The sequence below is a fragment of the Ostrinia nubilalis genome, chromosome 19, assembly GCF_963855985.1.
Source record: "Ostrinia nubilalis chromosome 19, ilOstNubi1.1, whole genome shotgun sequence".
Classification (NCBI taxonomy): domain Eukaryota; kingdom Metazoa; phylum Arthropoda; class Insecta; order Lepidoptera; family Crambidae; genus Ostrinia; species Ostrinia nubilalis.
Genome location: NC_087106.1, coordinates 14,608,695 through 14,624,300, shown reverse-complemented (window position 1 = coordinate 14,624,300; position 15,606 = coordinate 14,608,695). Strand labels below are relative to the sequence as shown.

The 15,606-nt window shown below is 39.7% G+C and overlaps 1 protein-coding gene across 1 annotated transcript in view; it reads left to right on the top strand.

Moving 5' to 3' along the window:
• Positions 1-5,106: 5,106 nt before the first annotated feature.
• LOC135080992 (lutropin-choriogonadotropic hormone receptor) overlaps positions 5,107-15,606 on the top strand; it is a 78,605-nt gene continuing 68,105 nt past the window's right edge. Inside the window, exon 1 of the mRNA XM_063975717.1 lies at positions 5,107-5,294. Coding sequence (XP_063831787.1) covers positions 5,107-5,294 — 188 coding nt within the window. The remainder of the gene's footprint in view (positions 5,295-15,606) is intronic.

Sequence of the window (15,606 nt, the reverse complement as noted above, 5' to 3'; positions counted from 1 at the left end):
GGCACCTTCGTGCCGGAACTGTCAGCGAGCCAAAGCGGAGCACGTCCAGCACAATGCGTTCAGCAATGACTGCCCAGTGCGCAGGCGGTGGGACGCGTTGGCCAGATCCACAGTGGCGTACTGCTAAGGTTGCCCCGGGCGATAACTCCATCCAGCTCACAACTATCCCGGTCTTGAACTGCCTCGTCCGTCGCTGTAAACCTGTAACAGAAAAAGAAAATATTAGCAACATAATAATAACTTTGAAATTTGAATTTAAAAACTGCAAAAATTTGGCTTTAAATCTAGAACACAAAATAGCAACAAAAATACAAAATTCAAAATTTACAGAAAACAAACAAATAGATAACAATTTGATGGCCAAATTGGACTATTTGGAAACAAAAACTCATTTCGCAAAACAAACAGCACAAAGGCGCTCACTAAAAAGAAAACAATTAAGACCTATGTTATCTAAATATTATGAGAATATTATAGATGAACATAAAAAAGTAGTTGCAAATGAGTCACCAGATAACCCGATATTCAAAATTTTCCGAAACCTTGATATTTAAATAAATAAAACTTACCCTATTAAAATAAATAAAACTTACCCATAATTAACAGCAAACAAGCAAACCTGTGTCCTGAAATCGAACATGGCATAACAGATCTACGACAAAACACTAATAAAAATTAGAAAATCATAAATTGGCAACTAGAACAAAAATTTTAATACAGATAAATAGCAAAATTCAAACAAGTATTTTAGAACTAATCTTTAAAAAGTTATCAAAATTTAAAGCAATAAACATTGGTAAAAAACACAACTAAAACTCTTAAAAACACACCAGCCAAAAAATTAAAACCTAAAAATAGCAAAGTCTCTGATATGCAATCGTCAGAGGTGCATAGAAACAAATTCAAAAAAAAAAAAAAAAAAAAAAAAAAAAAAAAAAAAAAAAAAAAAAACCTAACCTAACCTAACTTTATAAAACCCAACTCAACCCACGTTAGGTTCCTGAAAACCCACGTCCGAAATTCCTGAAAAATTGGAGTTAGGTCTCTGACACCATTCTGAAAATGGGTTAGGTTCTGAAAAGAACCTAACTTTATAAAACCCAACTCAACCCACGTTAGGTTCCTGAAAACCCACGTCCGAAATTCCTGAAAAATTGGAGTTAGGTCTCTGACACCATTCTGAAAATGGGTTAGGTTCTGAAAAGAACCTAACTTTATAAAACCCAACTCAACCCACGTTAGGTTCCTGAAAACCCACGTCCGAAATTCCTGAAAAATTGGAGTTAGGTCTCTGACACCATTCTGAAAATGGGTTAGGTTCTGAAAAGAACCTAACTTTATAAAACCCAACTCAACCCACGTTAGGTTCCTGAAAACCCACGTCCGAAATTCCTGAAAAATTGGAGTTAGGTCTCTGACACCATTCTGAAAATGGGTTAGGTTCTGAAAAGAACCTAACTTTATAAAACCCAACTCAACCCACGTTAGGTTCCTGAAAACCCACGTCCGAAATTCCTGAAAAATTGGAGTTAGGTCTCTGACACCATTCTGAAAATGGGTTAGGTTCTGAAAAGAACCTAACTTTATAAAACCCAACTCAACCCACGTTAGGTTCCTGAAAACCCACGTCCGAAATTCCTGAAAAATTGGAGTTAGGTCTCTGACACCATTCTGAAAATGGGTTAGGTTCTGAAAAGAACCTAACTTTATAAAACCCAACTCAACCCACGTTAGGTTCCTGAAAACCCACGTCCGAAATTCCTGAAAAATTGGAGTTAGGTCTCTGACACCATTCTGAAAATGGGTTAGGTTCTGAAAAGAACCTAACTTTATAAAACCCAACTCAACCCACGTTAGGTTCCTGAAAACCCACGTCCGAAATTCCTGAAAAATTGGAGTTAGGTCTCTGACACCATTCTGAAAATGGGTTAGGTTCTGAAAAGAACCTAACCCGAGCGCGAGCGCGTGCGCAGCACGCGCGAGCGTTTCGGGCGATTGAGTGATTTTTACCATGACAGGCGCGCCCCCCCGCAGCACCGCCCCCGCGCGTGCGCATGCACGGGGCGGTTCTCGATTGTCACGGGGCCGTTATATTTTCCTTCAAAGCATTTTATTTTGTGTAGGTGTTTATTTTTTAAATTGTGGCATTTTGATAAAATGGATATTTAAAAATAACAAAATGTATGTCAAGTAGCTTAAAAAGTATTACTAATTATTGTATTTTTACTTTAATATTTAAAATACATTATTTAAACAAAAACATTAAAATGTTATACAATAATACCAAAAAAGTAATAACATAACCCACTAATATCTAATATTATTAATGCGAAAGTTTGTATGAAAGCTTACATGTTGATTCTCTGTCACGATAAAACTACTGAACTGATTTTGATGAAAATTTTCAGTATTATTTTTCACACATCAGAATAACGTAGGCTATAATTTAAGTGAGAAAATACGATTTGAATACTATAGGTTACACCAACTTGTTATTATTCTGTGGTTACACTTTTACAGCTACTCACATTGCACATATTAAAGCAAAAATTATTGGTTCACAAAAAATATTATAAAGGTTACTGTACGAACGATAAATCCAAAGATTCGTAAATTCTACTCACACAGCGGGTGTGGGTTAATATTCACTATTATATAGGTCGTAGTAATTTCAGAACAGAGATAAAGAGAGGGAAGATTGCTGCATTCTACAACTACAAACAAACAGCGTACTCACCCGTTCTGCAATCAACCAGAACCAGCATGAACCGCGGTTCCCAATCTCTTGTCTGCCCTCGATGATGGAAGATGAAGAAGGACCAGGCTCGACTCAGTCAATGAAGGCAACAGGGATAATAATTATATAATATGTACACAGCGCACTTTACAAAATACACTCCACAATATTTCAGTTCTCAGCATTGGCTGAACAGTTCAGGCCTAATACTGTACAATGGTGTGAACTTCTACGATAGAAGTTTCCAGAAAAAAGAAGCGGTGACTCGATACGGCGCAACGGCGTCCGGAGTCAGCTACGTCATTTCGTAGACTAGTGTAGAAAGCAACGAATAATAGCGGGGAAAATTATTTATTAGACAGAAGTGGGTAGGTGACAAAAAAGAAAAAATACGAATGCCCACATTGGCATGAGCAAAAAGTCTATGGTAGGATCGCACGTCATTGACCGCGAGTTGGCGGGTATAATTCGAACTACGGCGTTATACAATGCGTTCCCAAATCGCATGATCCATTTGATTCAAATAGTGAGAAATAAGTAACGTGGCGGAAACACTTACTTCAAATTAAATTTAAGTCGATTACTGTAGTTTGTTAGTTTTGTAATTCTTTTGTATGAGTGCCAAATAAATTCTATTCAATAGCCTAACAAGTACCTTCTAAGTAATTAATTCTATGGATATGAGTATGACGTTGAGTTACTTTTATCAACCGACTTCAAAAAAGGAGGAGGTTCTCAATTCGACCCGTATGTTTTTTTTCTATGTTTGTTACGCGATAACTCCGCCAATTATGAACCGATTTGAACAAATCTTTTTTCGGCGTATAGGTAATACCTCAAGGGTGGTCCCATTTAAATTTAATAATAGAAAAAACAACCCCCAAGGGTGGAAAATTGGGGATGAACTTCTTTATACGCAATATCTCCGCCGATTATAAATCAATTTGAACGATTATTTTTTTGTTGAATAGGTATTATCAAAAGGGTGGTTTCATGCGAATTTGAAGAAAATATTTCATCCCCAAGGGTGGAAAATTGGGGATGAACTCATTTATACGCAATATCTCCGCCGATTATATGAACCAATTTGAACGATTTTTTTTTGTTGAAGAGGTATTATCAAAAGGGTGGTTTCATGCGAATTTGAAGAAAATATTTAACCCCCAAGGGTAGAACTTTTTTTTAATTTTTAGTTTTTTTTTTGTGTTCACGCATTTGAAGTCGGTTTTATTTTTTTTTTAAAGTTAATTATTTAACTAGCTGTCTCGACAGACGTTGTCCTATCTTAAAAAAAGTTGAATGTTTTCGCTAAACTTCCTTAATTTTTCATACATAAGAACATAGCAGTCTTCTCCTGACAATAAGAAACACAACAAAATAAGAATTTGAGAAATCGGTCTAGCCGTTCACGCGTGATGCGATGACCAAGGGAAATAAATATTCATTTTGTAAGGTGTCAAGCTAAAGTCAGGTGAGGAAAATACCTATCGATCCCACCCCTATGTATGTTCTACGATTTTTCGTAGTTTAAAGGTTATCGTTAATTTTGTAACTTTTTAAAAATTCATGACCTAGGTAATAGTATAGACTTTACTTTTACCGTGTTGACTTTTCTCAGATTTCTTTTTTTAACAGAATCCCTATTAGCACCTTGCTTCGGCTTGACACCTTACAACATCTTGTATAATAGTAATCATAACATAATATTTTAAACTTTCATGGAGCAACGTCGGGAGGATAATTATCTATGTACCTTTATAAAAGTGTTTTGTAGCCAATAATCTCGTAATAGTGACTTATAGAAATCATAATTTTCTAAATTGAATCAAATTATTAGTAGGTACTTCTTCTGACAAATGTGCGTACCTGGTTTAACAGAGTATCGGCACAAAATATATCGGGCATGGGTATCGGGTAGACTGCTCGGCACCTCTGACGTCGCTCCGCGTTGTGCCGCGAGCGCGAGCGGAGCGGGCCCGCGCCGCCGCCGCCTGTGCCGCGCTCCTGCTGCCGAGCCGAGCGCCGCCGCGCCAGTCCGCCCCGCGCCGTGCTCGCGGGAACACGCAGCCACTCGCTCGACGCGCGCGCGACGTGAGTTCCGATCTACCGGTGGCCGAGTGACAGTTACAGTGACATATAGCATTCAGATAACATCATCGAAGTGCGCCAACCGTTCACTGGAAGTTCTCGCTGTTGTGTTCACTTTTTGCGTAAAATATAAAATAATATCGAGGAGAGGGTAGGTTTGTATACAAATAAGCGGTGCCGGCCGGTGCGTGCGGCGTGTTGCGGGCGCGATGCTGTGCGCGCGCGAGCGGGGCCGGAGCGGCGGCGGCGCGCGCACGAGCTGAAGGCGCGCGCGGGCGCCGATGGGGCGCGGGCGGGCGCGGGCGCTGCTGCTGGTGGCGGCGCTGGCGGCGGCGGCGGCGGCGCTGTGTCCGGCGCCCGGCGGCGGCGCGGCGCCGGGATGCGCGTGCGGCGACGGCGGCGCGCGGCTGGACTGTCGCAGCGCGGGACTGCGCCGGATACCTCCACTGCATGAGAACTTGCTGGCGCTGTAAGTAGTAGACTGCATGTCACACCCTTAATACATGACAATTCAATAACAATATGTAATAAAATTATCCCAACAAATGTTTAAATAATATAATAAGGGAAACCTATGTTATATTGCCATACTTTTTGTCTTTTACGAGTACATATTATTATAATTTCTAAACATTACTGTCACTGGTTTTTAATTAAATATATTGCATCGATTGAATAAACAAATCAACAAATAAAATTGATCGAGAACAACGATCGACTGATCAAGTGACAAACAAGTGAGTTCGTAACTCGTAGTAATTCAAGAATCTTGACGAGTGATGACGACGCGTTGATGTCTTTTGCACTGACCATGATTTAATTTTGACCATTTTAACTAATTATATTATCCTATCATATTAATATTAGAAAAATAAATACATCAAGTGGTCCTTGACTAGTAAAAAGTGTTTGACTGACTGATTCATCAATGCACCCGATGGAGCGAGAATCAGTTTTTCAGATGCTTTTTCCGGCATCAAGAAAGTTAATGAGGACAAAATCTGACTCCCTCAACCAGCGTGAAACTTTATAAAAAAATACAATCAGAATCTTCAGTAACCATTACAGCGATACATACAGTACCTACATGAACGGCCGTGTAAAGAGTGTAAATGTTTCCCTCCGAATATGTTAGAACTCGAAACTCATTCACACAATGATTACGTTAAAAGTTGCAGCCGCACAGGTCGCGAGCTTTCTCGAAAGCGTCGAACGAGAAGTTAAAGTTCGCGGTCAAGGAGCGCGGCAAGCTCTCGAGCTCAACGCAAATATTTCAAGATAAGTGTCGGTGTGCTGTGCATTGAAGTAAAATAATCAATTTATTACGTCTGGTATGGTAGCTACCTATGTATACTCGTTGTTAAAATACAGTATTAAAACTGTCGGGTGGGTAAGTCTGCTGGGAAATCAGCCCCTTCGGAAGGCTTTGGTGAAAATTTGACAGACATGAATAGTTTTAGTCATGAGTAATTATTTGTTAGAAGCTTAACCTTGACTTTAGGGGTCAAAATGAGATGTGTCGCCTCGGCAGCAGTTCGCGCGGCGTCTGCGGCGGCTGTCGCGTGATTGATGACGCCTCCCTCCCCGCGCCCTCTCCCTGCTCCCCCCAGAGGGCCCGCTCGGAACATTCGCGGTTGCTCTCGTATTGTATTCTTTTAATTAAGGCGACACTTTGCCATTTTTATTACACTAGACATAGGTACCTATACCTTTTGATTTTCCGTTCATTGTTCGTTACGTTCGATTTAACATTTTGCGCTTTTGACATTATGCGTATAAACCTATTCAAACTATCTATCTATGCCAGCCTTTGGGTTCGCCTTCGAACATAGGCCTCCTCTTCAACCCTCCACCGTTTTCTGTCCCTGGCCACACGCATCCAGTTCACTCCAGCCTGCTGCCGGATATCGTCTATCCATCGTTTAGGCGGTCTTCCCCTGCCTATTCAAACATCAGTCTGGAAATAGAGAAATGCGTATAATTAAATTATGTAGAGTCCATTTTACTAAATTTTGTAAATAATGGTTTAAGATCATTGTTCTGATTATGAAATTCAAAAACCTTACTATAAGAACATAATAACAAATGGAATTTAAAGAAAATCGTAGAAGTTGTGGGTAGAACCAAAATGGTCAGGCACAAAACAAACTTCGATCACGGAAATAGATTCAAAGTGCGCTCAGTGTTTACAAGAAGTGGCTCGATTCGGAATAAAATTTCTATGTTTTAGTTAATATTTTAGGAGTGATAAAATATATAATTATAATATTAGTAAAATATAAGTTACGTAAAAATAAATAAAATTATCACAAAAACCATAAATCTTATTGTAAAAAATGTTTTGTACAAGTTGCATCAAAATCCGTGTTTTAGCACAGAACTAAAACTAAACTTGAAATGGAATGTACTCGTATCATGACGCGGCTCAGCTGTGGCCGGCGCCGGCGCACGCGCGACGCGGCGCCGAGTGCTCCCCGAACATAAACCCGTCGCGCTAATCCGCGGGCGCCGCCACTAATTGTTATTATGTTACCAGGGCCGCCAACATTTTCAATTCCTTATTAAGTTATACATAATAATAGTACTAAAATACTAGCTTTCCGCCCGAGGCTTCGCCCGCGTGGAATTTTGTCTGTCACAGAAAAATATTATCGCGCGCGTCCCTGTTTCAAAAACTGGGATAAAAACTATCCTATATCCTTTCCCGGGACTCAAACTATCTCTATGCCAAATTTAATCAAAATCGGTTCAGTGGTTTAGGCGTGAAAGCAAGACAGACAGACAGACAGACGGACAGACAGACAGACGGACAGACAGAGTTACTTTCGCATTTATAATTATAGTATAATATAGAAGTATAGATTTATAATATTAGTATAGATATGTATATCTGAGGAAGGAAAGGAGAGGAAAATCTGAGGAGCAGAACACGGCTACGCTGTGTACTAACTTGTAAATTATTTGATAATAATTGACACTTCACATAAAATATGGTATTCATTAAAGAGTAATTGAGTATCAATACTGAATGAGTATTCAACATAATAATATGTTTTTTTTATGCAAGACAAGGTAGGTATTTGACCGCAATCGCACCTGATGTTAAGTGAGATGTAGTCTAGCTAGGATGTATAATATAATCCAACCAAAAGATAATAATTATGAAGTTACAGAATTATGAAAATGAAGTACATAACTAGATTACCTACATAAAAGAAGTTGTGGTCAACAAAGTGTACTGAATATGTTAACAATAAACAAATAACTTTTGTAACTGATAGGGAGGCTCTTACATTTAGGTAATTTACTTAAATAAGTACGTTGATTTTTTAAAAATTGACTCTGTTCCGAAAAATATTATGTATATTCACTAAACTTCACATCAGCTGATATTCTTGTTTAGATCAACAAAATCCCGTGGACAGCCCTGGGCGGCATCAGCCCGCCCTGCGCCGTCGGGCGGCCGCGTAAATCAACACGCAGCTTTATAGCCATGCTAACAATATCGTGGTCTTTCGCACCGAGTAAATCAATTATACGATAATTCCCTGTAATGTGAATTATGGAGCTGTTATTAAACGTGTTTATTGTAGCGGGCGCGGGCGTCGAGGGTCGCAGGAAATGCTGGAACAACAGAGGCATCGAGTTCGATAGAGCGGGGTGCCGGGGTCGCGTGCAGCGGGCGCGGGGGAGCGAGGCACTATTTATAGAAACGGGATGCGAGGACGAGGCAATTAGTCGCATCGAACGCCCCGCGCCGCGCCGGGATTACGCCGCGGGCCCCGGGGAGTCCGGGGACGGCCCGTTCGCTTGCAACGAGATACTGTTGATAGTGCTACTGATTTATACTTTGGTGCAGAAATAGACTCGCCCTCAGTTCTCGTTTTCTCAAGTAAATAGGAGAAGCCGCAGCCTTGACATAATTAATGCAGATGTGCTGTGAGATATTATCAATGACGTCAGTAGATGTAATGCGCCCGAAGGATGCTGAATACTGGAATACATATTGGAATGTGCCTGAGCTTATCTGGGAAATTGCATGCAGGCGATGCATCATCGCTGTTTATTTTTAAACGAGTATGCAGTTAATCAGTATTTAACACACATTATATCTCATACTTAAACTTTATAAACAAATATAGTTTAGGCTCCAATTAGGTTCTTGACAAGAGCTCAGAGGTCGTTTTAGATAATTTATATCCGAGTAAGATTTTTATTTATTTATTTATGTAGAGTAGTGAGAACTCTACACGCCCTAACTAAACCTAGTTAAGATGTGGCACGGCTGATGCGGCGAACCGAATTCGTTTCTCGGACCTCGAGTCGACTAGTATGACACCGACCACTACTGGGCTATTGTCGCCTTTATTATTCGACATAACAACATAAAACCGCATCGGTATTACACAGACTATGTGGTGGGTGGGTGACACAAAGATACTGTATGAATGTTAAATATTACAATACAGGATTGATACGAGCCTTTATTCTTAAATTTTTGCTTTGTAACTTAATTTCATGCTTGGAATATTCCAATAAACGAGTATAATATTATTATAATACATATAAATAACTTGCGATGTGTGCTGCACGCTGCACCGCGAGGGCCGGCCGCGCGCCCGCTGCGTCACGCGCCAGGCTGCAGAGGTCGCGCTGTTCCGGTGCTCTCACAATTTTCCTGTTGCGAGGAAAGCCTTGGTCGATTACGTGGATGATGTTACTAATTTTATTGCGATTCAACAAAATGTAAACAAACTAGTAAAGTACTTCTAAATAATCAAAACGCGACCTTTCATTTATGAGCTTTTTTGCGAGTAATTAGTCTGAAAATGTTTTGTAACTTGTTTTACCTTGATTTTTTATTCCAAGCCCATAACGCAACATGTAGAGCAAGAATGGTATCCTTATATCCTCGTTGGTTTATGAATTATCATTCATATACATAAATCTATTCATATAATTTATAAGAGTCTCTTAAAGGATGCATTTTCGTCGAGACTGATCTACATCCTGCAGCCTAGATGTCAACAAAACTATGTATTTGCTACTGAGATGTCAACTAAACTTAAAGGATGGGGAGCCCTCTTTCAACTAATGTACAGGGATACGTGAATTACAAGTCTGATATCTGTAATATAAAGTCCAATTTATTATTTTTCACAAACTAGGTACGTAATATGTAATATGTATTACTTATACTTACGAGTAAAGTAGATATAGGTATAATTGTGTTTTTAAATAATGATACATATTTGTTGGTACCTTATTACTTACATTACCGTGAATATGGTAGAGATTTTTGGGCAAGTGACATAGGTACGAACCTAGGTACGAGTATAAGTTCAACCCAGGAATTGTAGTCCCTTATCTTTGTCGCACAAAAGAAAATGATTCATATAAATCCTACGTGTTTGCGCCCCGCGGCCCGCGCTTCCGCTACCCGCGCGGAATAATGGCGCGCTATTACCGCGGAGTGCTGCGAGCAGCTCTCGCTCCGAAGATTACATCCACACCATGCGCATTATTTCCCGAAATTATTCACAATCTCACACAGTGTTCAGAGCACTTGCTCATGCCTGTTTTGTAATAGGTGACACTTATCTTGAGAGATTTTAGACAGAATCTTGGACACAGAGTCACATAAGAAACTTTTTTATTTAATTAAGATTTAAAAATTATTTACAATTAATTAAATATAGGTAGGCTAGGTACTTACGATATACGAGTGTTAGCTGACTGTTTTGGAATTAGTGTCGTAGTTACTAAAAATTAAATTCAGTGACTTGGATATTTATATTTTGATTATCTCGTTTACATCAAATTAAATTGTAGTATCAAGTGAGGAATACATTTTCCAATGAAATCATTTATTTACTTTCGTAATCGGAATTTGCTGGACAAACAAATGTCGGGAGCGTTTAGTTGTTTGCGGATGATCACCGCCGGGATGCGGGCGCGTCTCCGGCCCGCCCCACAGTGGTCCCGATTTAATAAAACATGGACATTGATGCTAGAGGCACGAAAATTTTTTTGATGGTTACTGCTATGATAACTAATAAGGCAAAAAAATATTACAATCCTACGACGTCTATTTCGTAGTAAAAAAAAATATATACATATTTTTTGTATGGAAGAAATTACGTTTCTGTCAATTTTTCGAAATTCTTTAACGATGTCAAGATGCCGATCACACATGTTATAAAACAAGTGATTCTGAGTATTTCATGCGAAGATACTTGTCACTTATCTCTGCGTACTTTTGAGTTATCGAGGGTTGAAAAATCGATTTTTTTATATTAAACATTTCCACGAAAAATTGCCAGAATTACAATATGGTGTATAAGAGACACCTTTGATGACACATAACAACGACTCGCACTCGCGCGCGCTCGTATGCATCAACTTTTACTAAAATAAAAAAAAATAACTGAAATACTTAATACAACGTTGTATGTATAGGTCCGCTGGCCGTCAAAAAGTAGCTTATACGAGAGGTTGCCCAATTTACAATATGTCCATCATTGATAACTCACACAAATATCGTCTCTCTCTGAAGGATAACAAGTTTTTTTTGTTTCCAGATGCTCTTGATAGGATGGAAGCCCATAAATACTCTCTGAAGCGAGAATGAATCTCAAATTGCGATATTGCCATTTTGACAAATTACATGATGTAACTAGCGCTAACGTTTATCTTCAGGTAGACACAGTTTTAAGTTAAAAAATTGTCTACTATTTTACACTGTTCCTCGTTTTGGAACAGTTCTTTGTTATAGGTAGTCGCTAATTTCGTTTGTTAGATTCTTTCAGTTTAGCACATAAAGCGTAAACTAATTCCTCCTCAGAATGATCTAAAAGTGTTAGAGAGCGCCTCTTCTTCTGCAGAAGAAGAATTTTGCATAAATCTTCAAAAGGTTTTTTATTTATACTAAAAGTCGATGGTTGCACATCTACTTCCGCAGTCTCATCAACTGGAGCGTTTTCCTCAGTATTAACGTTGTCTATGCGTTGTGTTAACTCGGTAAAAAACATTGTTTAAATCTATATTTTTACAATTCGGCCAGACAATTTCAGAGTCTAGCCAATGCGAATTCTGGTGCAAAAATGTCTTTTGGGCTCTGCAGGACGCAGACCATATCTTTGATATATTTCTTGTAAAATTACGACTTAATGATTTGATAATTACTCAAATCTTCGGAAGACAATTCAATGCCAATACGTTCGTCATTTTAGTCTGAAATGGTCTGGCCGAATTGTAAAAATATAGATTTAAACAATGTTTTTTACCGAGTTAACACAACGCATAGACAACGTTAATACTGAGGAAAACGCTTCAGTTGATGAGACTGCGGAAGTAGATGTGCAACCATCGACTTCTGGTATAAATAAAAAACCTTTTGAAGATTTATGCAAAATTCTTCTACTGCAGAAGAAGAGGCGCTCTCTAACACTTATAAATCATTCTGAGGAGGAATTAGAAAGAAAGAAAGAAAGAAAGAATTTTTTTTTAATCTATCAAAAGCTTCTGGAAACAAAAAAACTTGTTATCCTTCAGAGAGAGATGATATTTGTGTGAGTTATCAATGATGGACATATTGTAAATTGGGCAACCTCTCGTATAAGCTACTTTTTGACGGCCAGCGGACCTATACATACAACGTTGTATTAAGTATTTCCCTTAATTTTTTATTTTATTTTATTAAAAGCTGGTGCATACGAGCGCGCGCGAGTGCGAGTCGTTGTTATGTGTGATCAAAGGTGTCCCTTATACACCATATTATAATTTTGGCAATTTTTCGTGGAAATATTTAATATAAAAAAATCGATTTTTCAACCCTCGATAACTCAAAAGTACGCAGAGATAAGTGACAAGTATCTTCGCATGAAATACTCAGAATCACTTGTTTTATAACATGTGTGATCGGCATCTTGACATCGTTAAAGAATTTCGAAAAATTGACAGAAACGTAATTTCTTCCATATAAAAAATATGTATATATTTTTTTTTACTACGAAATAGACGTCGTAGGATTGTAATATTTTTTTGCCTTATTAGTTACCATAGCAGTAACCATCAAAAAAAATTTCGTGCCTCTAGCATCAATGTCCATGTTTTATTAAATCGGGACCACCGTGCGCCCGGCCGCAAATGTTGAACCGCAGCTGCAGTGGACGCGAGCTCAAGTGCTGGGAGGGGAATAAAGAACCAAATGTTGCTAGTTTTAATTATGGATATAAACAAAATTATATACCCAGACCAATACAAACAGATACGAGTATGTTCATGCACACAAATGTTTGTAGTGTGCGGTATCGAACCCGCGACCTCTGGCTTAGTCCTGTACAAAACACTATATCAGACGGCCGCTGTTTTAGTATTTTATTACTTTAAATGGGGCTCTATGTTGAATTTCATAACATTTGACCGCGAATTATTGCACGACTTCGACGCTTTTTGCATAAATGTTTTATTGTATTTTAGAAATTTCATTTCATAAATTATGTAGATTAATTTTCATTAGGCAAGTGATTTTATTTGTAAGTATACTCAACTCCCTTTTAGGTGGCTATATCAACACAGAGGTAGTTGACCGTAAGGTAGGTACACACATCCCACTCACCAAAGTGTCGTGTAGCGATAACACAGCAAATATTGTGTCGCTTACACTCGGTCGGTACTCCGCTCGGTCATAAATAAGGCTTTCAGCGAGCGAGTAGAGGCTGGAGCGGGCTGCGGCAACCGTAGCCACGCGCGCATGGAAAATAAATAAGTACATATTTACATCTCGAGGCAATGTTTACTGAATAGCCCCGATAATTGGATTATTTGTGGTCAGTCAGTTCCACCGTGTCCCACCGAGTACAAATAAGTAAACTAACTATAATCGTCGCGTGGCATGCGTCATTTATTACATACTTATTATTTCTAACACATGCGCTAAAATCCCACTGTTAACACCAAGACTGTTAGTGATAGGATATAATATATTTTATTAGGATACACCACCCTATTTATTTTTAAGCAACACCAAAAGCACAAAAAATAAAGTAAGTACCCGATAAAATATAAATAAATCACGATTTTCTAGGTTTCCAAAACCACCAATGGTGAAAACAGGCGTGTATGTACTATGTATTATCTATCTACAATAGTGTATGAGGCGCTGGACGCCCATTGAGTGCGCGCGCGCCGGGGTGCGCGCCGGCAGGACTTGGGTGCGCGCCAGCTCGCTCGGCCACTCGCTGTGCTACTCGTATATCGCCTGTGATTGCAACACTATTGCAACATAGCGCAGTGACAGAACTGATATAGCTGATACTTTGGCAGACGCACTCGAAAACATTGCACGTTACTGAATAAATTGTATGCGCCTCGTAAACGGTTTCCTTTCAAAACCAGTGGCAATAATGCGATAAAGTGATCATGATGAAAGATGACATTATAACTTTTTTTTTACCGTAACTGTGTACTTGTACCTACCTAATGTGATTGTTTCCACTTTAAAAAAAACCCTTCTCATTCTGGGAATACAATTTGCTTCTTTGTGATTCGTACTCGTACCTATTCATTTTTCATAAATCATCACCGGACATAGACTTCCATTTCAGGGATTCATTCAAAAAGTAACTTGATTTGTTATCACGCTGCTTAGGCGGTAATTTATTATCGCTTAATTACGGCGAGTAGCTCCACACAATCGGGTCCACGGGCGGGCGTGAATGAATTAATTAGGGGTAGGCGCGTTTGACACGGGGTCGGCGCCCCGGCGACCTCGGCCGGCTGCAGCCCGAGCAGGTTATCGACAGTGCACGCCGCGACACTCGGCCGACATCGCGAGCCTCACGGCTACCCGATGATCACAATGTTTCATCATTGAATGTATAACATAATTCAAACATACTAACAAACCTTGCATAAACACTTGGTGTATTCAAATATTTGTATTGGATAGGAAGGTACGCAATTTGAATTTCAAGTCGAATGACAAGGAAACTTTCGGCCATTTACTCTTACTTCGAAGGCTGACCCACGCCAATAAACGGACAAGGGAGGCAATTTTCGCTTATTCGGTACATAAAAAACTTACAGAAGCTATTAATTTCCTTGCGCAAAAGTGTCAATCATTCGTTAAGGATATCGCGATCACCGTGAAAGGCGGTCCGTGAATGAGGTGCGAGTAGGAGCAGACGGCGCGTGTGTGCGCGCGGGGCGGGGGTGCGGGTGGGTGCGGGTGGGTGGTGTCTGCGGAGTCGGCGACCGCGATGATGGATGGCGGCAATAACGACGGCCGCTCGTTACGGCCGGCGGTGAGCGTCAACACTCCGCAGCCTCGCGCCTGACATGGCTCCGATACAATCTCTGCTGAGCCGCGCGTCGAACCATGTTCGGGCCAAAAGGCAACTTGCCATGAATGATATTTGGATCCAGTTGGCAACACAACACCGAGTTCAAGTCAATTACTTACTTGAGATCTGAAAAATGTTCTACTGCAGTATCTCTACGTTCCCGTTTGCGGCGTTTAAACCGACTTCAAAGTCGTAGAACAACCTGCTTTTGAGCTCGATGGCGCGTGGCGTCTTGAAACCTGTTTACGGGAATACTTGTTTCCGCGGAATCCATGAAAAATTAAGTAACATTTTCAAAATTGGGACATTGGGCCTTGGGACATTGGGGCTGAATAAAGGCCTCCCCCAAGGATTTCCACAACGACCAGATGCGATGTGTCCGCATTTAGTACTTTCCGTGACCTTCACCAGATCGTTGGTCCAATTTTATTTCTC